At 36.6% G+C, this 24,171-nt stretch overlaps 5 protein-coding genes across 6 annotated transcripts; 2 read left to right on the top strand and 3 right to left on the bottom strand.

Annotated features, from left to right (window-relative positions):
* Positions 1-597: 597 nt before the first annotated feature.
* LOC102611666 (probable protein phosphatase 2C 44) lies at positions 598-5,089 on the top strand. The gene is made up of 5 exons (XM_006473862.4): positions 598-1,107; positions 1,524-1,775; positions 2,136-2,412; positions 3,595-3,749; positions 4,626-5,089. The coding sequence occupies exons 1-5, from the start codon at positions 1,036-1,038 to the stop codon at positions 4,764-4,766; spliced, it is 897 nt and encodes a 298-aa protein (XP_006473925.2). The 5' UTR covers positions 598-1,035; the 3' UTR covers positions 4,767-5,089.
* Positions 5,090-9,397: 4,308 nt separating this feature from the next.
* Positions 9,398-11,924, bottom strand: LOC102611963 (leucine-rich repeat extensin-like protein 2). The gene has a single exon (XM_006473863.4). The coding sequence runs from the start codon at positions 11,690-11,692 to the stop codon at positions 9,581-9,583; it is 2,112 nt and encodes a 703-aa protein (XP_006473926.2). The 5' UTR covers positions 11,693-11,924; the 3' UTR covers positions 9,398-9,580.
* Positions 11,925-13,497: 1,573 nt separating this feature from the next.
* Positions 13,498-17,759, bottom strand: LOC102612259 (zinc finger CCCH domain-containing protein 16). Of its 2 annotated transcripts, none has more exons than XM_052434435.1 (10): positions 17,582-17,759; positions 17,311-17,449; positions 17,017-17,114; positions 16,797-16,892; positions 16,076-16,169; positions 15,414-15,634; positions 15,157-15,260; positions 14,845-15,073; positions 14,321-14,393; positions 13,498-13,945 (listed from the first exon to the last, which is right to left on the bottom strand). In XM_052434435.1, exons 1-10 carry the CDS (start codon positions 17,629-17,631, stop codon positions 13,910-13,912), a joined length of 1,140 nt encoding a protein of 379 aa, XP_052290395.1. In that variant the 5' UTR covers positions 17,632-17,759; the 3' UTR covers positions 13,498-13,909. The 2 variants fall into 2 exon arrangements, with proteins under 2 accessions (XP_052290395.1, XP_006473927.2); XM_006473864.3 differs by having other exon boundaries at positions 15,154-15,260; positions 17,582-17,757.
* A 3,029-nt stretch (positions 17,760-20,788) lies between these two features.
* Positions 20,789-22,147, bottom strand: LOC127899973 (uncharacterized). Its single transcript, XM_052434159.1, has one exon. It carries the CDS (start codon positions 22,145-22,147, stop codon positions 20,789-20,791), a length of 1,359 nt encoding a protein of 452 aa, XP_052290119.1.
* A 1,342-nt stretch (positions 22,148-23,489) lies between these two features.
* LOC127899972 (phosphoenolpyruvate carboxylase kinase 2-like) lies at positions 23,490-23,966 on the top strand. Its single transcript, XM_052434158.1, has one exon. The coding sequence runs from the start codon at positions 23,490-23,492 to the stop codon at positions 23,964-23,966; it is 477 nt and encodes a 158-aa protein (XP_052290118.1).
* The last annotated feature ends 205 nt before the right edge of the window (positions 23,967-24,171 follow it).

Here is a 24,171-nt window from a genome sequence, read left to right as displayed (position 1 = left end):
CTATATTTTGTAATTCTAATAATAGTGCATTAGAATAAATATCTATTTATCTCAAATAAAAAATAAATTGAAATAAATATTGAAGAAACATTGCCTTTCTCTCACAGTCAAAGGTAGTGTATTTTGTGTATAGTATCAGTCAGTCTAATGCAAACAGAAAAATAGCGTCCATGAAGAAAAAAAAAACTGATTGAATGAGTAATATTTTTATCACATAAAGTGATTGAATAAAAATAACAAATGACTCACATGATTAAATTCTTTATTTGATATTTTTATCAACTAATTATGTAAAATATCATATTAATTTGAATAAAAATGATTTTATACGAAAACTTATAACATCTACCTTCAGTCCCCATCATCGGAAGGTTCAAGGAAATGAGCGATTAGAAGGAGAAAAAAAAAGGGGGAAATAAACAAAGAGCGAGTGGGGCCTATCAAACGCGGAAATAGAATTAATTATATACCAAAAAATAAAAAATATTAAATATTCAACGAGTGGATTTTTTCAACTCCGAAGAAAGACCATTCTCTCAAACTCAAAAAGTCGTTGTGTTTTGTGTATAGTGTCTGTCAGACTATTGCAAGTACAAAAATAGCGAAAAGAAAAAAGATTGATTCAACTATTAAATGTTAAAGCAAATGCGATTATGCAAAAACAAAAAAGCACTGGCATTATGTGGTTGCAGGACATTAGAAAATTCAAATACCGCGTATCCATTTGTTTATCATCTCATTTCGTCATCAGCACCCCACTGTAATTAGAATACGACTAACAACTAGCCGATACGTCAACGATACAACAAAGAAAGAAAGAAAGAAAGAAAGACGGACGCCTTCACACTTCGAGAAAACAAACAGAGACAAAGGATTATTGCTTGCTTGCTTGCTGATCCGACTAAACTTATCAAATTCCTACAATTTTTTTTTCCCGATTGATTCTTATTATTGCTGCTGATTGCTGATATATACTGGATATTCGGAGAAAAAAAAAAGTGGAAGCACGGACTCGTCGTATGAGTGTTTTCAGAGATGATGAGTAAGCACCCCGCAGCAAGTGTTTCTCGCTCCAATAATAGTACGGGTTTTTTTTCCAAGATCAAGGTACTAATTTTTCTCTGGATTTTGTATTTTGTTTATCTTTATTCTTCTTCTTTTAGATATTTTTATTGATTTTTAATTTATTTTTTCGCCTAAGTTAATTGAAACAACAAATATATGCATCATCTACTTTACGTCTACTGTGAATACTTAGATTAATGCAGAGATACAAGATTCACTTTGGTAAAATCAATGCATGGTTTTTGTTTTGTTTATTTTCCTATCATGGTTTTGAATCTCGGTAACTAGTTAGTCTTTTTTGAGACTTCCGAAACTCACATCTATGAGTTTCGATTGTTATTTCTTTAAGTTGGATTAAGAACTTTTCTGTTATTGCTGGATTTAGCAATTCCATTGTAATTAAATTGAGATTTTTATTGTTTAAATTCATGGTATTCATTCGTTTCAATTTATGGCAGAATTCTACTTGTTTTAGTTCATCATCATCCGACACTGGAAAAGGAAGAAGTAAGTCGTCAAGTAACAAAGTATCTCATGGATATCACTTAGTAGAAGGCCAATCTGGTCATGATATGGAAGACTACCTTGTTGCCGAATACAGAAAAAAGAAGAATCATGTGCTTGGTCTATTTGCTATCTTCGATGGCCATCTTGGGGATCGTGTACCTACTTATTTGAAAGATAACCTTTTCAACAACATACTTGAAGAGGTGTGTCCCTCCCCATCTCTATTTTACCATCTGTTCTATATCTACATTTTCCTGATACAATCAGTATTCTTTGAATTCTCATGCTTGTAAACTATTATTAATTTCTGATTTGGATGGATGCAATTGCTGCTTTTCATTTAATTTTAAACTAGACCTTCAATCTGATACATGTTGTGGCTTTTGTCGTTGTCCCTGTAAATATTGCTACTCTTTAGGCTAGTGGTTGGCCGGGCATATTACCGCCCTTCAAAATCTGTTTCAGTTATGCAGCATACTTGTTTCTATCTTTTCTACTTTTAAAAATTTCTTGGTGCTCTACTTATTGTCTTAATCATCAACTGTTTTACTTATATTATACAGTCAAATTTCTGGAAAGACCCTAAGGCAGCAATAACAAATGCTTACCGCTCCACAGATCAGTTTATACTGGAAAACTCTATGCAATTAGGGCCTGGTGGATCAACTGCAGTTACTGCAATTGTTATTGATGGCAAAGATCTATGGGTGGCAAACGTTGGTGACTCAAGAGCTGTTGTGTGTGAAAGGGGCTCTGCCAATCAAATAACTGTGGACCATGAGCCTCATGCTGAGCGAAGAAGGATTGAGAAGCAGGGTGGCTTTGTGACTTCTCTTCCCGGTAAATATGTCTGCTTTCATACAATTTCCCGTATTCAATTTTCAGGCCAGATCCAACTTATTGCTTTTCTCTTTTCAGCAAGCCATTCTTTCATTTATGTTGTATGATGAAGGTTGAGTGGTATCGTTAATTTATAACTTCGTTATGGCTATCAAAAATATTAGGGAATGTTTTCAAGTTTTGACGTAAGAGAATAATTAACTTTTTTGTTGGGTTTTTCAAGCATGATGGTATTTGGAAGTAGATGAAAGTAATAATTTGCTTAGGGATTAGTTTGAATGGAAAGCCAAAGCCAGTTTTCATTGAGTATGAATTTTCAATGACAATTTTAGTTCATTGTTGGCATGGCACATATTCTAAAGCTTGTTTGGATAGAATATTGACATTCACATTCCTTATTGATAAGATTAAGTCCTTCAGAAAGTTACTGCATTGGTCCAGAGCCCAGGTTCCAAGTATAGTCCAAGGAGCATATAATGTGTAATTCAGAATAACTTCAATAATCACTATTTCTGAGATTTTATCCAAATTCTATCACAGAACTTCAAATGTATTCTAATTTTGATTTTATTTTTTAATTGAATGTAAATGCCCCCCAAATTTTTTTAATTATTATTTTCAATAAGCAATCAAGTCTGTACCTATTTGACAATGATAAATGCAAGTCACCTTTTCAATACATTCTACAATAAGTTCACAGCTTACTTTCCCTTTGGGCGTATATCGCTTTTCAATTTCAGGATATTCCCTGTTCTTAACAATAAAAAAAGTTTACAACTTGAGAGACAAAGTTTAATAGAAAAATATATGCGTTAACTTGAAAGTTTATGACTTATGATCAAGGAAATAGATTGACAAATAAAAACTTCAGTCATTACCAGACAGGCACATCCCTTCAATAGATTGTTAAAACTAACTGTTTAAGTTTGAAACTGATGCTGGAACTTGTGTAATTCTAATCATTTTAGGTCCTAATTTCTCCCTGAATAACAGAACCTCCTTTTTGCTTTTAGGCAGACAAATAATATGAAACTTTAGGTGATTTAGAAAGCCTTGCAACCAAAAAAAAAAAATGGAAGTCCTGCATTCAAAAGGAAAGATCAATCAAATGCTTCTTTAACTTTCAATTTTTCTTTCTTTAAAATTTGGGTACAATTGCTAAAAAGCCAATTCTTGTTTCAGGTGACGTGCCCAGAGTTAATGGTCAACTTGCTGTTGCACGTGCATTCGGGGATCAAAGTCTTAAAGCACATTTAAGTTCAGAGCCTGATGTAAGACATGTGCCAATAGACCCAAGTATCGAATTTTTAATATTGGCAAGTGATGGATTGTGGAAGGTCAGTTGTTATCGTAGCATATGGACATCTCTTTGTCATCCTTCTGCTTGATCTTCATCCTATATTACACATCTTGGCTAATCCATTGAATGCAGGCTTAAAGGTTTCAAGTTTTTCCTCAAGTATGGACCTGACCTGAAATTCTCAATGACCAGCATTATTTTTAACATCTGTGTGGCACTATGATTAAACCATGTGGTTCAAAGCAATAAGCTAGCCATCACCTTTACTTCCTGTATATGGTTGATGGATGGGCCCACTGGGAAGTATATCGTGTGCTAGCCAATAATGTAGAGGATTTATGAGAATTGAGTTGAAAGATTTTGCCTTACTTATGATGTAAGGCAAGGTCTTTGTGCCCAATTCTTGAAACCTTTTTTTACATTGAATTTACGCTTGACCGGACTCTCAAATTGCTAAAGAGGGACCAGCATTTTACAAATCTTATTAACCACAGAATTTAGCAAGCAGTGCCAAGACACTTAAATTTCTGTTTATCACCTCTGGCACAGAAGAACTATTCTTGATTGTGATAAAATGTTGATTCCTTTTGGCTATAGGTGTAACTTTACAGTAATTTGGTACATTGCATATTTTTAATTGTTTAAGAAAGCAATTGTGCACTACAGGAAAGTATATGACAATATTTCATATGAAGGTCATGACCCCTGTTTTAGGGGTGAGGTTTTGAATCCTTTTGTTTACATATTAATGGCATTACCTCTATGAAAATTGCATAAAAAGCAGTGTTGGTTTTGTCTTTGCCCCATCTATGCAGCGCCTGGATGGACATATAAGGAGATGGTGTTTTATGATATATGATATTACATTTGGTTGAAAGATTGTAGTACAATGACTGGTTTGATTTGTCAGCAGGTTATGAAGAATCAAGAGGCAGTTGATCTTGTGAAACCCATAAAAGATCCTCAGGCAGCAGCGAAACGACTAACAACTGAAGCATTGGCAAGAAAGAGTAAAGATGACATATCTTGCATTGTTATTCGTTTTGGACAATGATGCCAAGAGCTCACAGGGATTACCTCATAAACTTGCTGCTGGCTGAATGATTTGTCTAGAAGATGAAAATGGTAGCAGAATTTGAGTCAGAAAACTGTTATGTATGTAGTAGCTTTCTGTATTGAGAGCAGTCGACATAAATGGTAGTGTGATGCTTTTTTTTTTTTCCCTTTTTCTTGTTTTTCTGGTGCCACAGGGAGGAAAATTTGCTATGTAATCGTATCAGCCACTTGCTTGCGTTTAATTGTTGTGGGGGCGGGGTGTGATTAATGAGGGTACCCTGTGCATTAGTATGATTTGGAAAAAGAAAATATTGATTCTAATTGTGTGTATACGCTGTGGGGTGTGGATGTGTATAATATAATATAGAATGAATGCAACTCCATGCAATATTGTCAAATATCCGGTGGAACAGAAGTGCCTCTTGTGAAACATACACAACCGCATAAATAGCTAAGGATTTACCTCTGTAGTTAATTTCCACGTTGATGAATTGTTGTACGAGAATTATGATTCTCGCCTCTCAATTTAATACTTACACTCGTGAAGCTGTGAAGAATTTGTATAATGCGATGCAGTCAGGCTGTATTGAGCGTGCAACATTTAGTAATCAACATTAAAGTTTCAGACCAACACAATACGATATACTGAGTGTTACGTTTTACAAATCTGTTTAGTTAGGAAAGTGTCCAAATAGAGAGATACAAGGAAAAGTTAATCCCTTGTGTATACTAATAATTATTAGTCAATAGCCACATAATATACCGAAGAGTTAATGAAATTTTCCAAACAGTATTGATACAATGGTTTTAACAACAGAAATCACCACTTCGGCCTAGGCCGAAGTGGTGGGCTGCTGCCCTCACAATGCTTGTGAGGGCAGCGGTTCTAGCCCCCACAAAAGCATTGTGGGGGCTAAATGTTTTTTATATTTAAAAATCTTTCTTCTTTGTGAAATACAAGTGGAGTATGGATATCTCTCTCCTGTGAGGGGTTATTTGTCTGAGCATATACTTCATAGAATTCAGTGTAATATCTCTGTTATAATAAACAGTTGTTGTAAATATCTGTGTAATACAATAATACGATGATTAATCAGTATTCAAAAAAAAAAAACAACAGCATTCTAATCAGTATTCAAAAAAAAAAAACAACAGCAATCAAATTAGATTAAGACAATCATGCAGGCCACGAAAGCAGCTTTTAACATCTCAATTGGAATGGTTCGTTCATATAATGAATAATGAAATAAAATATTTAATGCAGTGATTAGTGATTATTGCTGGCAACTAGAAGTTTGAAAAATGGGAGTTGAACTATTTCCCACCCTGGCGAGCCTCCGCGTGTCGGTTGGGAATATGGGTATCCCCACTCTCGCTCCCATCTCGCACGTCTGTCTGTCTATCTATTCGAATCAATTCAACCGGCCCCGCTCCCTTGGGTCTACATCTACTAATGATGAGATAGATCTATGATCTTTTTAGCTGGACAGAACTCGTTGCAACATATATTATTATTAGTCATTATTATGCCAGTTTGGAAGATCAGATAATCACTCCAGGAATTCAATCCTTCACCAGTAATTAATACTAAGCGATCATGAACAGTTTAGTAATTGCTTCGAATACCAGTAATATTTATTATTAGTTTCGAATACCAGCAATATTTATTATTAGTCAGTCAGGCAGTAAATAAAGCATTCATGAAAATTTGCATCTTAACCACTCAAATAAACTTCTATCAACATTAACCATAAAAAAGCCTTTGAGACTAAAATACTCATTTCTCCCCCAACAATCTCTCTTTCTCCCATCTCTCCCAAATCGAAGAACCTCCCATCGTCGGCGGCCGTCGCTGGGCAACAGCAGTGATCTTCCTGACAAGGCTTGGCCTCAATCTAGAGATCGTGATCCTTGGATGCCTGCGGAAGGCACGAAGATGAAGACCAGACCATGGCCTGGACGCTGGCCCTTGTATGGGGTGATGGAGAAGGTGAAAGATGTTTCAAATGATCTAACGGTTGATGAGTTTGTATGTTTTAAGGGGATCTTAGCATGTTAGAGAGCTCTTCCAATAGAGAAGGTGGTATCTTGGGTGAGTGAAATGGCACCGGAATCCAGTTTTGTGTTGCCATAAAGCAACAGTTTTGAAGTGTTGAACCTGGAGATCGTGATCCTTAAGCATCTGGTACACATTGCCTGACAGGACAACCATTTTTGGTGCCTGTCGCACCAAGCTTCGAAAACAGGTCAGCTTGTATCGCATCCTCTTTTCTGTCATTGCTGAACCCTTTTTGAGATCATTTAGCGCAACTGCAACTCTGTAAACATGCATTTGTTATTCCAGATATTTGTGCATGTAATCCCTGGGGTTTATACAGCAACAGAAAATACATGCAATCAGTCACTGTACCACCACCGTTTCCCGATTGCTTGTGGACAATAAAATATATACATCCAGCAAGAATTCATATGCTCACCAGAGATAATCTGATGAAGATGACAAGGATGAATCAAACAAAGAAACCCGTCGCCTCTTATTGGAAAGTTTGGCTCCTAGAAGAAACTCCTCTGTAGCCGAAAATTTACAGCTCGTGAGCAAGCAATCAATACTCTCATGGCATATTTTATCTTCTGCAGATGTTGCTGTTATAGCTGTTGCATAAGGACAAAATTGCGAGAAACTTTCAACATTCAGGTGCCTTCTTCCCCATTTTAGGTGAATTCTGAGGCCTCGATTATGATGATTAAAAATGAAAGAACCTCTCGACTTAAATCTATTTTGCAAGGCGGTTCGTGCGATGACTTCTTAACTCATCTCATGTGTTGCTATTGTGCGATGGTTCAAGAATGGCGTGAGCTTGAACTCAGAGGGTTTAGACTAACATGAAACTTGACAATTTGTCAATTTTCGAATGAAAAATGATTTGAATGCGGCAAAAATTCAACAACTTTTAAAACAATTTTACGCTTGCAAATGATTTTGAAGTTCTTGATGAGTAAGTTAATAAATTGCAAGTTTCGCATTTAAGATCCAATTGTTATTTACTTGGTAAGAAACAAGCTAATCTGTCCATAATCGTTAGCACAGGCAATTAATGCATGGGTATGAATCCATTGTTTTACCGCAATAATAATAACGTTTAATAATTTCTTTATACTGCCTGCAGCTCAAGAATTTTCTGTCATGATACATTGAACTTTTTCATTTTTTTTAAATAAATAAATCCAAGTTAAAACGTATTGCACTTGCCTTCAAACCCTCTGAGACTAACATGAAATCGCGAGGGGCCTCTTACACATAAAGTTCGTTCAACACATATAATATTGGAAAGTGAAAATTGGGTTCAACTGGCTATGGGCTCACGTCATACATAATTCTCAAGTTTTTTTTTTTTAAATTGGTGCATGTCGCACCAAGCAAGGTGCGACAGGCTTGGTGCGACAGGTGTCTGTCACCAGATTCATCCACGATTCAGATTCACCCACGATTCAGTTCAGTAAGTTTAGAAAATAACTCATACCACTAAGTGATGCTGATTAGTGTTGGATTCGGATATATTATGATCGGATTTCACTTTTACCGTTGTCTTTTGCCGTCGCCGTTGGTTGATGATTAAGCTGCGTTTGGTTTGACGATACGGGAGAAAAATTGTTGTTTTTGGTCTGTAAAGAAGGGTAATTTAGAGAGAAAAGCTTGTGTTTGACTAATGTTGATAGAAAAAAATTGAGAATGTTAGTTGTGAAAATAACAAAATATTCATGGTTATTTTCGTAAATTTCCCATTATATTATGCGTGCATGTTTTCTGAAACATTAATTTTGACTCTCCGATAGTGTGATAGTGTGATGACTTGTCAGCTAATATTACACATTAAGATAATTTAATTTTACAAGTTTGCAACTTATGTTTGTGAGAGTTGGCAGTCGAAGTGCAAATGAATGGACAGAGACAAACTGGCAATAGAGACTTTAAATTAATGTCTCATTGAGAAATCTAAACTCATTGTATTCAGGACCTATTGCCTGATGAAATACTCAACCCAATGTTTAGGAAAATTTATCAGAATAATCGATGGATTATCAAATTATTAATTAATAGTCGTACAAAACTTTTAGTTTACATGTGATAGGGATCCAATACAAAAGCAAATATAACCGATTACGATGATGAGGAAGTATTTATGTGTTTTATTCATTAGGGAACATAAAAACATAATAAAAAAACTCTTCTAATTTTATTTTTTAAATGCTCATTTGCGTGACAAATAAAAAAATAAAAAATAAATTCAAAAGATTCTTTAAAAGTAAATTTATATTATTTTAATCAAAATTTTCTTATAATTATAATTTATTATAATTATAATACTTCTCTCTGTTTAAAAATAATAAAATAAAAAAGTAATTGAATACTAAATTAAAGGTTGCTAAAGATTATGGAAACAAAATTTTCTAAATAAGATAGTATTTCTTCTCTCTTCAATATTGAAGTGAGAGAAGAATCTTATTGGAATAGTTTTTTTTTTAATTTTTTTTATTGATGCGGCTTTTAAAGAAGATGTCAAATCTTATTTTAAGAACCTGCTGCTGACGCTCTATCAGAAGCAAGCAACTCCTTAATCAGATAATTAATTAAATAAATAATATGCTTGATTAACAAAAACACACCATTAAAGTGGAAGTGGAACCAAATCCAAACAGTTGCTGTATGTAATAGACCGGGTTATGCTTATGCCTCCCACCACCAAAACAAGTGATTGTTGCTTTCGGGAAAAAAATGAATATGAAATACATTTAATGATCAATTAAACAGAATTAGTGATAGGGGATTACCGGGGGAGGAGGAGATGCATATGAGACTCCTATAATAGGTGGCAATGGCGTGTTATCATAAGGAGAAGGTGGAGGCGTTGGTGGTGATGGCGAGGGTGGTGGTGGGACTGCATATGAATGGTAGGTAGGTGATGGTGGAGTTTGGTGATGCCATGAAGGTGGATTATGATGATGACTCGGTGGTATTATGTCACAACCACTTGGAGGTGGCGATGCATGATAATATTCAGGAGCTGGAGGTGGATTTCCTTTCTTTGGTGGGTAATACTCTACTGGCGCTCCTGGAGTTGCTGGAGCTACCGGGTTTTCATCTCTCGCTGGAGGTGGAGGGGGCGAGTAAGCAAAATAACTTGGGGCAGGAACCTCGGCAGACTCTCCAGGTGGCGGTGGTGGTGCCATATGTTGTTGATAAGGTGGTGGGTAGTACTCAACAGGCGGTGGTGGCGGAGGTGATTGTTTAGGTACGTAATAAAACCGCGGTGGAGGTGGCGGTGCATAATGTGTACTTGGGGATACTTTCTTTGTAGGTGGGGGCGGAGTATTATGGTAATGACTTGGTGGTGGAGGAACATGTTTGGGGCTGGGGGAGACATTGTACACAGGAGGCGGCGGTGGTGGAAGATGCGTTCTTGGTGACTCCTTATGAGTTGGAGGTGGCGGTGACGGTGGTGAATGGAATGATTTTGGAGGAGAATTAGCTGGTGGTGGTGGAGTAGGATGTGATCTTGTTGAAGGTGATGACTTTGAAGTAGGAGGCGGTGGTGGGGATGGTCTAATAAATGGTCCAGGAGAATTGGCTGGACGTGGTGCCGGTACTGGCTTTACAACAGGAGGTTTTCTCTTTGGTGGTGGTGATGATGATGACGGAGGTGACGATCTTGGGCTTGTCGCAGGTGCTGGTGACCCACCCCAGCCCGAGCCCCCGCCACCGCCACCGCCGCCACATTGCATCTTACTGCAGTCCGCAGGACGCGCAGCCTCCGAAGAGCATTCTTTGGAAGAACGCTGGTCCGCCTTGCCAGGAATGCAATTCTTGGTTCCATTGCTGACCATCATCCTTCCTCCTCCTCCAGCAGCGGCGGTACAACTTGGTGGTTCTCCCGTGAAATAGTTGAATGAGTAGGTGAAGTTCTGCAAGTTTGGAAGCTGGCACACGCTGGATGGTATAACTCCTGTGAATCTGTTGTGAGCGACGTTCAGCTGTTCCAAGCTCTTCATATTGCCAATGCTCGATGGTAGCGAACCCTGAAGATGATTGAAGCTCACGTCAAACACTGTCAGATTCTTAAGCATTCCAATCTGAGGAGGCAAACATCCCGTCAGATTATCATTCATGAGAATGATTTCGTTTAATGTTTTTCCCATCTTTCCAATGCTACCGGGAATACAACCCCCAAGATCGTTGTTGGCAAACACCAACACAGAAACAGGAGAGTTCCCAAGATTCTCTGGGATTCCAAACTGGAACCTGTTGTCGTTGAGGAAAATGGCATCTAGATCCTTGTCAAACAGCTTCGACGGAACCGAACCTTCAAACTCGTTGAATCGAAGGTCCAAGTACTTGAGTTTTGGAAGAGAAAGAAACACTTTGGGAAAGTTGCCAACAAAGCGATTGTTACTAAGATCGACCTCGTACAGCAGCTTCAGGCGGCGGAAAGTTGTGGGCACAACTCCGCAGAATCTGTTGGAGTTGATATGGAAGATAGCAAGATCTGTGAGTCTGCCGATTTCTGGCGGAAGATAGCCAGCAATATCTGCATGGTTGAGGTCAATGCTAGCAACAACCCTGAGAGAAGGTGAATTGAATGGAGATCTTGCGCAGAATACTCCCATGTAGGAGCATACATCTGACCCATTCCAGTTGGCTGTAAAGTTAAATGGGTCTGAAAATATGGCTGCTTTCCAAGCTTGCAAAGCAATGTAAGCTTCGCGTAGTCTCGGATTTTCGAATCTGAGATTTGGATCTACTACTATTTCTAACTCTTCATCTTCATGGGAAGGGAATGGGGAAGCGGCCAAGCAGATCCGGAATAAGAAGAACGATGAGGTTGAGGAAAGCAAGAGAAGAGTCAAGAATAGACGAGGAAAAGACATTATTGGTTTTGTGGTGTGATAATAAGAAATGGCAGCAGGCAGAGCCAGAAAGAAGAAACTCGCATGAAGAAGCTAGTAGGACTAGGAGAGTTTTTTTTTCCTCATGAAATAGTAATAATACCATGGAGAGAGTTTGCCTTTGTCATCTCCATCTCTGTATGCTTTCTTTTATAAGCCCTTCTTTTTTTCCCTAGCTAGCTTTGCCGGTGGCTTCTTTAGTTTGTTTATTTATTTATTTTTACGTCACTCACTCCCTGGGTTTTGTCCATTTGTTTGTTTATAGTTTTTACCCTCGGTTTTGACGCAAAATGACATTGAACCTGCTTAGGGCATTCATTTGAAAATTTTAATAATGACATGATGGCACGTCTAGTTGGAGATTTAAAATAAAAGAACAAAACCTCATTGAGAGAGTCATTGTTGATGATGATTATTCAGCTTTTGCAATCATCAATTTGAATTTGAGAACGTGTCAGCCACCGCCTTGATCTGTTAACCCAGTTAATTGACCTAAGTTGGATCCTCTGATTCATACAAGTTAAAAAAGTTGAAAGTGTATTTTGTCACTTGAAAATCACCGCATACTATTATACATTTTCTGATTATATATGCTATTTACAATGCTAAAACGAAGCAGATCCGCAGGCAACTGTAATCAAAGCGGCATGGCAGGTTATTATTTATTTAATTATTTGTACATAGGAAAAAGGGCATACATGCCTGATGCTTCAGATTCAGCCTTCAGGTCTCAAAGGCAAGGCTATCATGCTCGTTAGCATCAACTAATCCCGGCTTATGATATAATTGTGTTGTGCCTGACAGTTTGTATTGCTCCATATAAAATGTACATGATTTGAGACTACAGCAGATAAAGACCAATGCTTATTATCATTTGATACAAGACTGTGCTGCTTGCTTCTTATCAGCTTTATTTGTTTATTAATTTAATTATTTCTCTCCTACTAATGTTAAATAGACCACCAATAAAGCCCCAAGTTATTGAATCTATAACTTCTTTCTAAATTTGCTTTAAAAAAAATGTCTCAATTTTGATTAGTGTACGATAAAAGATCCTGAAGCTTTGAACAACAAAACCACATGAATTTTACTATTACAGTGGAGGGAGGATCTCATGTACATGTAGTAAGTAAACACCTATTTGATTTCAAAGTTATTTTAATTCAAGTTTGCCAGAGAGGACCCGGGTCCCATAAATACACTGTCTGCACGATCTTTTAAGACCTTTTAATTGCGATATCATTTTCAAAATGAAAACGCGTTCGCCCTTTGAAGTTTGAAGAAGTTTTGGACGTTTTGATTGCAGCACATAAACTCAAAGCTTTCCTTTCCCCAATGTTCAACTGAACGTGGCTGCATGAAACATGGTCTTGTTTTTATTATATGCACAGAATAATGAAGCTTGTACTGTCTACTTCAACTCCTAAAAGACATGTCAACATAAACTAACATGTCGATGAGCGCAAAACAAATCAAAGACATCACTCTATAAAGAAGGATCCACCGATCTCATAATCCAGCAATAGTTCGGATTGGATTACATGGCAGCTTATCAAGTCAAGCCATCAGATTAAACAATCAATAATCGGTTTCTACATTTGGTCCAACTATTCTTCTTGTTCCCTGGATTGTGGATACTCACAATTCACAAATCTGACATTTCGTATGGGTTCTTTTAGTTCATTCAACTCAGCTACAAGCTTATAAAATTTGAGCTATCGGTACATCTGGCAACTACCACAGCGGTCCGGACTACTGAAGAGATCAACTCGTATAAACACTAAACAGATACCAAGTTTAACAGTATTATTGAAACAAGAAAACCAATTTGAGAAATCTAAAGTGGTCGAATCAAACATTTGATGATTTCTATGGGCATTTGTACATAAATTAACAGGGAAGAAGAAGCAATCAACCTCTCTAATAAACTATACATGTACAAAGATATAAATCATATGTCATTCTGTTAGACGCCACCATATAAGCTCATAAACAGTCGCCAAAGTTTGTTAAAAGAAAACAAAACTCCCCAACTCTGAATTCCAGCGCCATGTTAATTGCTAAGTATGCCACTAGGAACTCTCTTTCTGGATATGTCGATGACTAACTTGTTCAACTTTGTTAATACACCATTGCTTATCTTGCGAAAAGTGACACCAATAAGCAGTGTGCCTATACGCTCACTTTTTACATAATGTATCATACAAATGCATCAGGAGGTGCTTCTTCTGGAATCTGTTAAAAAAACAGAAATATTTGTCAGATAGCTACTCAAACTATTAACAGTACTAAACCACAAGAAGCACTAAGATGCTAAAACCAACTTCAATAAAGTTGAAGTCCAGTAGTAATTCAGATGCAGCAGCAATTACACTTATTGGGCTACTATATATAATTTACTTTCCCAGTTCATCTGCTTTAAATAGAGAAATGAAATGAACACAAAATTTTACAAGGGAGCTGGAAGGGAGCTGAGCTGTGAGCAAAATTAAAATCACAACACAGATTATTGCAAAAATAAAAGAAAAATAGTATATCTTAGATACTCTTAAAAGTAAGAATCTCCTTGTAAATCCTACTTTAAGGAAATGTCTAAATAATGTCCCGTACCTCTCCAGGAATCCATTTCACTTTTAACCAAACACTTGTATCCCCCAAAACAGCTCCATTTTGCAAGTTCTTCCTGTAAAATCAATAAGGCAAGCAAAATTAATTATTAGCACATGAAGGAAATTTGAAATTAACATAAGGATGGCTTTATCAACTCCAACAATAACACTATATACAAGCATACGCGATGTACAAACCAGCAGTAATTCATTTCTTAATATTCTATCAAAACAAGATAACAGATAAATATAAACAAGGGCAGGCCAGTAAGAAAGATGTGATCTCCACTATCTTTATGTCCAGTGCCAGAAGTAAATTAATGTAACAATTGAAGTTTTAAGCTGAAACCAGTAGATTAGTATGGAGTCATTCAAAGGTGTTGAAATTTCTACTCATAAAAAATTTAGAAAGAAGTATTCCATAAGTTTTAGGTCAAAATTTGAACAAGAGAAACTTAAACCATGATAGTTTCTCACATTCTGGAACTAAAAAAAATTTCTAAATTATCAAAACTCTCAACTTACACCATCTGAATGTTTGTAGTTGCTTGCTCAGCTGCAGTTGAAGTTGAAACAGGCCCGCCAGAGGGGATTGAGGACTGGTTACCAAATAAAGGATTATGTGTAGCAAATATTGGAGTAGAAATTTTGTTGCTTCCAAAACCAACTACACCATTGTTGCTCAAGCTTGTCATGCCGGAGGTAAAGGGACTTCTAATTGCCTGGGCTGGAGGAAATTGGTTATCAAAGAGACCTACCAAATGACTAATAGTCAGAAGCCATATACAGACGCATAATTGAACAATATATATAATTAAATCTTCATGATTGTACCACCACTTGCCGATGGAAAATTGTTTGTTCCGAAAGCACTTGAAGTCTGGCTGGAATTTGGAAAGGAACTTGGTTGGCCAAAGGCATTATTTGATGGTGTAGAGGGCCTGAGAATAATTGATCAACAAATTTAGTTAAGGCCTCAAGGCTAGGCTGGAAACAGAGTATCAAAATATGAAACTTCAACAATGTGTAACAAGAAACAGATAGATTTACATAAACATGAGAGCAAAAATTCAAATGGTAGGAGTAATTCTTGCCTCGTTCCAAAGCCCATATTAACCAATGATCCCACTTGATTAAAACTGGAGAGCGAAGGAGCAGTACTATCTTGAGGAGTAGGAGAGAATGCATTAGGAGAGGCTGCAGCAAATGGACTTTGGCCGGAAAGAGCAGAGTTGCAGGGCCCTGTATAGGGATTCCGAAGTAGGTTGTCAAACTTCATTAAATTGGAATTCAGTAAATTCCTCTCTCTCTCAACCTGTAGCAATATGTGTTCAGACAGAGTTATGAACATCTCTCATATAAAATAGACCGAAAAGAAGCATACTTCCATGTAATACTATTTAACAAATCATTCCCACCAAATGTAGATTCCTTTTTCATTTTTTTACCTTTCTGGGGAAATCCCACTCGGCTTCTTTGGCTTCAATGCTAAATAAATCAACAGCACAGAATGTGACAATTATTACTTTGCCATTTAAAACAAATTCCCTTCATTGGCTTTGTATGAAAAAAGTAACACACAAGCTACAGCGTGCTTCATGATTATGGGCAGCAATGCATTTGTCTTAAATACTCATACCGGCTGCTTATTTTATTTCTAACGTATTATATTGCAGAATTGTGATGTTAAAATATGTCATAAACATTTTTGAACATGAAATAGCAGACAAGAAAATAATATGCCAAATTTCCTTACGATAGAATGCAGGCTTGACCCACACTTAGCATCATCATATGCTGCAGCTCGCAACTCTTCATAGCTGATGTCGCCAACAATATCACATGGAGCACTGCAAACAAGTAACTTTAAATTTAGATCATATGCAGTCGTCTCAGTTTATTCTCACTGTATCATGCACTGCAATTTCCAAGTTGCCACTTCATACTCGTTTGTCACATGTTTATATGAAAAAATACTTTAAGGAATAAGAACAATCTTTGTTTCACCAAGTTACAACAGTGATCATATAAACTGTCAACGTTTGAACCCTTACATAACCACATTTACAATGTGTACACTACAGATTTGCAATCATTAGATGAGGGAAAAGAAAGAAAACTAAACAAACTATCGAATTAATGTACAATGCCTTTAATTGCAATCTTCCTCAGACAACTACTTCACCTCATAGGACACACATTTTACTAATAAGCATGTTCACTGACCATCTCTATATTCCTCCTGCAAGTTTAAAGCTATTGTTTTGAAAAATAACAAATTCACCAGGACAACCGATATTCTGAACTTTTAAATATCAGAGACTTGCAAGAACAATTTACTAATAACTTTATTTCTCAGCAACACATTTATAAACGCATAAAATTCAAAGCCAAAAGATTCACAGCAGCAAATAGGACCAAAGTCCTGAAACTTTGAATTTCAAATGACTGTGAATGACACAATGAGATAAGAATACTTTTTCCAATGGCCGTAGCACGTAAGCTTCCAAAGTGGCCTCTCGAGCTCAAAATCTTCTGCAATTATGCGTTTGCAAGAGTCAGGATCAGAGCACCTTTGACAAAACACAATTTACATTCAGTCAGGCATACGACTCCAGTTAGAGAAGACTGGACAATTTAAGTGCAAAGATGCAAAGAAAGAAAAGCATAACCGCTGAAGCTGCAACAAGTACTCACTTATGATTTGCTGACTGGGGTTGATTGTCAGGTTGCCGAGATGCTGGAACCCCACCTCCAGTAATGGGTGAGAACCGGGTCCATTTGTTTTCAAAAGGCTGATCAACAGATAAATATAATGTCACTACAAACTAAACAGAGATGAACTAAAGTGTTCAAAACTTGAACTCAACAAATAAATAATAAAAAATTGTAATTCTAGCAGCAATGTCAATGACAATGATCATATATAAAAGAAGAACGATAGACAGCTTTCTAGCAACTACTAGCAACATGTTTAGGAGAAGAACAAACCTTAGATTGGTTCTGTTTATTACCAAAATTATAGTTATTGGTCCCTTTAGACTGAGGGTTGTTCTGAACACCAAATCCGAAAGGATTGGGCTGCTGCTGAGTAACGTGAAGAAATTTACATCTCTCACCATACTGACAACTGCAAGAGGAGAAGCAAAATTATATATTATCCCTGCGAAAGCAAGTTGTTATAGTGGTCATGATTGATTTTTAGTTGTCGAAAGATAAATTAAATTTTTTTATTTATTTAAAACAAAACTGATGAAATAACCTGCCACGTTGAAAGTTTCTGCAGAGATCTTTCTTCTTGTATGGCATCATCTTCTTGAGTTCTGATTTTGGAAACTGAAGTGTATCTTGTGCTAAAAACTTTCGCTTTCATCGGCGGTAACGCTGCTCTTCCGCTTTTTATTTGCAAAACTTTGTCTTATAATTGTCAATGCAAGGGCTTTATTTATGGGCGTAAAAGCGTCAAACCCACTTTTAAAGGCAATTTTACACGAACCTCTTTTTCACCATTTTAGTCTTAACAATTACTCGGATAATTATATATCCGATTAAATTTAGTTCCTATTTAATATGATTGTCTAATGATTATAAATACTTATTAAATTTTATAAGTTCTTATTAAAATTTTTATTGTTATTTAATTTTTTTAGTAGAGGCTTTGAAGATTAAATAAGTTATTTTATCTTTATTAACAAAAGTTTAAATTTTGAATTTTTAAACGTAGATGTTAAAAATTATTTTTTAAATATTAAAATATCTAAAATATCATCTACTTATTTAATTATTTTATTTTATTCTCTTCATAACATAATTTTAAAACATGCCTATTAAAATAATTTTATAATTTTTAATAAAAGCTTTCCTTGATAACCAAACGACTAAAAATTTTTAGGTAAAAGTTGTATTAATAAAAACTCTAATTAAATAAGATATACTTGAAAAATTATACCAAACAGAAACTTAGTATCTATTTTGTATAGGTTATTTAATAGACATAAATGTATATTTAATCCCATATGCTCTTTTCAAAATGTTTCTTGTTGTTTGATTAATTTTTTAATAGAGATTTTGAAGATTAAATAAGTTATTTTATCTCTACTAATAAAACCTCAAATTTTAGACTTTTAGAAATAGAGGTTAGAAAGTTGTTTTAAAATATTAAAATATCCAAAATATCATTTACTTATTTTATAATTTTATGTCATTCCTTTCATTACATAACTTACCAATTAAAGTAATTTTACAATTATTAATGAAAGCTCTCATTAACAATCAAACAACTAAAATTTATTTATGAAAGCTATACTTGAAAAACCTCTACTAACAAAATCGTTACTTTAATAAGTTTTATTTAAAAAGTTATACTAAATAAAGTCTTATACACAAATATACAAGTATAACTTTCGTGCTTGTTTGAATAATAAAAATAAGCATCCACGATATCATGCTAAAAATAGTTAAAGATTTCCTAGGGTAGGAGCTTCCACCGTCTATCCAGGGTTGAGCCCTAGGATTTGACGGTGGACTTGAAAAGCCACCTACAATCATTTTTAATTTATCAACTAAAGCCCTTAAGTTTTTGAAACTTTCGCTCTAAGTCCATTAACCTCATTAAACTGTTTAATCAATTAACTTTTGGGGATTAATTCATAGAACTCTACGAAAATAATTATATATCATGCCATTCCCTTCAATTTAATCAATTAACTTGTGGAAGGGATGTACATGACTTAAAGTTCAAATGTCTTCAAAATTTACTCCAAAATTCATCAAAGGGGATGAATTTCCCTTTCAATAAATATCATAACTTGTTGATCAATGTTTGAAGTTAGATTAAATTGAAATTTTTAAATTTTATCTTTCTATTATCTGCTTAGTTAATTGTGTTATTCTATTGTTCTTGTTTCTTTTTAAAAAAGAAAATGATATTTGCATTTGGTCAAACCCTAAGTCAAACCCCGAATTTAAAACACGTCGTTTTACTTAAAGTAAAAAAAAGGCGCCGTTTTGCCAAGTTATTTCCCCTTTCCTTGCTCATAGCCGTCACGCGTGAAATTATGCACAATTCATAGCCATTTAGAATCCACAATCCGCCTGCAAATCAGCCAACGCCACTAACACCAATGACAGCCATTACGCGACGGGCACACCAACGTGATACTTTTGCACTTGAGGTAATGTTTTGATTTTTGGCTGATTTTAATCCATCAGGATTTTATTTATCATCCAAGTATCTCAGCAATTTGTCACAAGGCCTACTGAAATGAAACAAAATTGTAAATTGTAAAAGAATTGTTGAAATTGTAAAATTGTAAAATTGTAAAATTGTAAAAGAATTGTTGAAATTCACAAAAAAAATCAAACAAAAGAAACAAAACGAAATGAAACAAAATGAACATTAAAAAAAAATCCCAAAAAAGCTCGGGAAATTTACAGTAATAACCAAAAAAATTTCCCTTTTTTTCATTTTCACCCCCCAAAAATATTTCTATCAACATTAGCCATAAAACAACATTTGAGACCAAAATACCCCTCCCTCATCTCTCCCCCAACACTCCCTTTCACTCATCTCTCCCAAACCGATCCAACTCCCATCATCGGCGGCGACATCAAACCTCGTCGGCGGCGGCTCCATCTCTCACCGGCATCCGATCTACGATCTATAACCTTCAACAAAACCTAGGTTAGTCATTTTTCTTATTTTCATTAATTTAAAATGAGATCTTAGAATAATAATAGTTATAGCTTGAGATTAATAGTGGTGGTGATGATGTTTGTGGTGGTTGGTGGTGTTTGGGAGTATTGTTTTCGATTTTGGAGTGATTGCGCTTAATTTTGGGGGTGGGGAGGGAGGGGGGCAGGGCGCGTGCGCGCGCATGCGCGGCACGCTGTCGCACCAGATTTGGTACGACAGCAGGCGCTGTCGCACCAAAGCTTGCGCGACAGGCGCGCGCCCGTCGCACAAGCTTTGGTGCGACGGGCGTGCCTGTCGCACCAGTTTTGGTGCGACAGGCTTGCCCGTCGCACCAAAAATTAGATTTTTTTTTTGTAACGAGTTAATTTTTTTTTCTGTAAATGTAATGTAATAATTTTATAAATATTACAGATACATGGCGAAATCAGAATCACCGGATATTGAAGTAGGCAAGATGTATTTTCGTTATGCTGATCACTTTCCTGGTCAAATTTCGAGCATGTGTATGTTATCTTCGGTCGTAAAAGCCATCGAGGAAAAATTAACAAACCGGCAGTTGCGTATGTTCAAAAATGATATATTTGGGCATTTCTTGGAATGTCGAAGTTTTCCATTTAGTGGGGTAATTTTGCACAATTTTTTACCGCGGCAAGTGGCCCATGAAGAAGATAGCCGTGAGGATCAGTTATGGTTTCAAATTGGTAAGCATTTGATTCGCTTGTCAATTGTCGAATGGTGCTTGGTTACTGGACTTTCATTTGGTGTTGATACCAATCAAAAAAATGATGAAATGGAGCAGAGGCTACGGAATACGTATTTTGGTGGTGTGCAAAATACGTATTCCGCCCATGTTGTTAGCCGAGTAGTCATTGATTCAGCTATAATTTTCCTATCATAAAACCATTGCTGCAATGTTTTCCTAAAGTGATCAACAAGATGAGTCACAGGAAATTTTCGAGGTTCCCTCATGAAAGCATTAACACTCTCCGCGATGTTCGTGGTAAGAATGCTGTACCTCCTACCTTCAAACTGCGACCTTGCCCAATTACACGTACCGACATTATTTTCTAGGTAATCAGCCGCACCCGGGTGGATCATCCACAACCCTTCAAGTTGTCTCTTAAATTCCTCGTGGCCATATGCTTTTGCTGTATTAGTAAAGGCATGCTCAAATTGATCCCAAAGAGCTTTGGACATTCTAAACTGAGACTTAATGTTACCTTTGACGTGGTAAAAACAAACGCCATGAGTTGCATTGTGAAATACTTTAAGAACGTCTCTCCTTATGGCAGTGCATCGATCAGAGATAATTACCAACTCAGGTCTATCGCCAATCACTCCGTGTAACTTCATCATAAACCATTCCCAAGCATCGTTGTTTTCTAAATCCATGATCCCAATGGCTAACAGATACAATTGATTGTTACCATCAAGACATGTTGCCACGAACATGCTTCCACGATATAGTTCCTTCAGATGAGTACCATCTACAGCAATGACATGCCGAATGTACTGCATAAAACCCTTGATGGAAGATCCGAGTGCTACAAAATAGTACAAGAAATTACCATCTCCATCCTGCTCGAGGTGAGTGACTGTACCCTCATTCGCTGTAGTTAGTACGTGAGAGTATTTATGGAGCAAGTTGTATGACTCTGCAGGGTTGCCTCGAACTATTTCAAGACCAACTTCTCTCGCCCGATATGCCTGTTGGTATATTAACTGAACACCGTATTCCTGTTGCATATCTGCTCTTATGTCATTCGGAGTATAAATCCTCTTGTCTTGAATATATTTTTCTGCGATAATATGACCGACAACCCGGCTCCTTACTTGATGACGTCCATCAACCAATACCTCATTATGACAAGTGTGTACATTGTCAATTCTCTTCACCACCCAAGGAACATTTTGCTCGTTCGAACATCTAGTTGCTCGAATACGCCATTTACATGATTCTGAACAACAGTGAGCCTCGAAACGTGTCGTAGTAGACCGTGCAATCTTGAAATCAAACTTATCTCTAAAGGCAACCTTGCGTAGTTGTAATATAAACTCATTTTTCTCAGCAAATAGCTTACCCACACTGATATCATCTGAATCACAACTGCTAACAAAGCTTGGAGCAACCATGTTCGAAGGCAAAGTTGGAGCAACACTTGTAAGGGGGTCAATTCGCCTTCTCGATCGAACCATAGAAGGAATAGGTCTATTGCCTCTGTTATTCACAGGAGTATTGTCTTCACACTCATCCTCATGTTGGAACATTCGAAGGACCGGCTCCTCCATCATTACCATCATTATTGAAACGAGTGCCCCCCCTCGTATTATTAGAAGGTTCTGCACAAACATTATCCCCCTCTGTCTCATTATGAAAATCATCATTGTCCCGAAAATCATTGTTGTGATACGGAGAATATCGTTGCTCCAACGACGTTGTTATTGGAAATACCGTTGCTCCAACATCCTGTAACGTAACGCCATTATCATCAATGTTGTCATAATTGTCGTGGATTAGAGAGTAATATTGCTGCAACGATATTGTCCTTGGCAACATCTCTTCATCATTAACGGGGCCAGACATATTTGCTCTAAACGAAGTTTCTGTATCGACATGTGGCTCAATACCTTCGCTCGGAACTCGAGGTGATGCGGTCACCAATATAGGAATGCATCCAAAATTAGCTACGTCAGATGCCATATGCAACACAACCCTCACCATTTCATCATCGCATATATCCATGGGCATTGCACATATACGATATAATGTGTTATTAGACCTCAAAGTTGTCTTCATGGTGATACTATAGTCATTAGGGTTTATTTGTAACACCTCGTATACTCTTGCCAATAATTGATCAAACAGATAATTTTTTCCAACCAAAAAAGCTCGATTTTTACCATTCACGTACTCCATACGGCTATTCTCTAATGTCTCCCACCAACCATCGTAACACAATTCAAGTACAATTGAATCCATTAAGCCTGAAATTATAAAAAAAAATTTATTTCAGCCATATTAAAATAATACAGTTTTAATGATGTATTTAATGGTGGGTGCGACAGGCAACCTGTCGCCCGAATCTTGGTGCGACAGGGTGCCTGTCGCACCAAGTTTTGCTGCGACAGGCAGCCTGTCGCCGGATTCAGATTCACCCGATTCAGTTCAGTAAGTTCAGAAAATAACTCATACCACTAAGTGATGTCGATTTGTGTTGGATCCGGATAGATTATGATCGGATATCACTTTTATCGTTGTCTTTTGCGGTCATCGTTGGCTGATGATTCAAGAGTGAAAAGCTGTTTTTGGTTTGGCGATATGGGAGAAACGATGTTGGTTTTGTTCTGTAAAGAAGGGTAATTTGGGAATAAAGGCTTGTGTTTGGCTAATGTTGATAGAAAAAAGTTGAGAGGATTAATTGCGAAAATAATAAAATAGTAATGGTTATTTTCGTAAATTTCCCAAAAAGCTCTCATGACTGGAGCCCTAGACAGAGACTACCAAGTCTGTGAACAGATTGGTCGGGGACGATTCAGCATCGGTTTTAGATGCACCTCATGGATCTGGGGCAAGTCTTTTGCCTTCAAATCCATCGATAAGAATTTGATATCCGGTGACTCCCTCGACTCCCAATGCATCTTAACGGAGCCTAAAATCCTCCAACTCCTCAATCCTCACCACAAGATTGTCCAAATCTTCGCCGTTTATGAGAACCAGTTCCACTTCGACATTATGTTGGAGTTTTGCAACTCGCAGGATCTGTACCACCGAAGGCATCTTCTCGGAATCAGAGTCAAAGCTGATCATGCAGCAGCTGTTTCAGTCGATTTCTCACATCACAAGGCCGACGTCGTCCAAACACAATCTGAAACCGAAGAACACCGTGAAGATATCAGACTTTGGATCGACGCACATCATTGGAGGACTAAAGAAAACATTTTTTTTCTTTAAATGATTCTTAAATTTTAGGTTAAATTTTATAGCTTTTCTGAGCCTAGTAGGAAAATGGTTTTGATAGGTTTTTTTTTTTTTTTCAATTTTACAGTGCAAGAAGAAATCATCCAATTATCTTTAATTGTTGTATTGGTTCCAGTATTGAAAGCAGCTGTACATGCGTTAATTTTTATGATTTCAAAATTAATTTATTTTATTTTTT

Source organism: Citrus sinensis, chromosome 9 (assembly GCF_022201045.2).
Source record: "Citrus sinensis cultivar Valencia sweet orange chromosome 9, DVS_A1.0, whole genome shotgun sequence".
In the NCBI taxonomy this organism is placed as follows: Eukaryota; Viridiplantae; Streptophyta; class Magnoliopsida; order Sapindales; family Rutaceae; genus Citrus; species Citrus sinensis.
This window is presented reverse-complemented; position numbering and strand designations above follow the sequence as displayed.

Bases quoted from the DNA above. Each gene is read 5' to 3' on its own strand.
- LOC127899973 (XM_052434159.1), bottom strand. From the start codon at position 22,147: ATGGTTGCTCCAAGCTTTGTTAGCAGTTGTGATTCAGATGATATCAGT.
- LOC102611963 (XM_006473863.4), bottom strand. From the start codon at position 11,692: ATGTCTTTTCCTCGTCTATTCTTGACTCTTCTCTTGCTTTCCTCAACC.
- LOC102612259 (XM_006473864.3), bottom strand. From the start codon at position 17,631: ATGATGCCATACAAGAAGAAAGATCTCTGCAGAAACTTTCAACGTGGC. The intron at 17,450-17,581 runs GTTATTTCATCA...CTCCTCTTGCAG, and splicing joins AGAAACTTTCAACGTGGCAG to TTGTCAGTATGGTGAGAGAT. The intron at 14,394-14,844 runs GTAAGTTGAGAG...TTGATTTTACAG, and splicing joins ACTACAAACATTCAGATGGT to GAAGAACTTGCAAAATGGAG.
- LOC102611666 (XM_006473862.4), top strand. From the start codon at position 1,036: ATGATGAGTAAGCACCCCGCAGCAAGTGTTTCTCGCTCCAATAATAGT. The intron at 2,413-3,594 runs GTAAATATGTCT...TTCTTGTTTCAG, and splicing joins CTTTGTGACTTCTCTTCCCG to GTGACGTGCCCAGAGTTAAT. The intron at 3,750-4,625 runs GTCAGTTGTTAT...ATTTGTCAGCAG, and splicing joins CAAGTGATGGATTGTGGAAG to GTTATGAAGAATCAAGAGGC.
- LOC127899972 (XM_052434158.1), top strand. From the start codon at position 23,490: ATGACTGGAGCCCTAGACAGAGACTACCAAGTCTGTGAACAGATTGGT.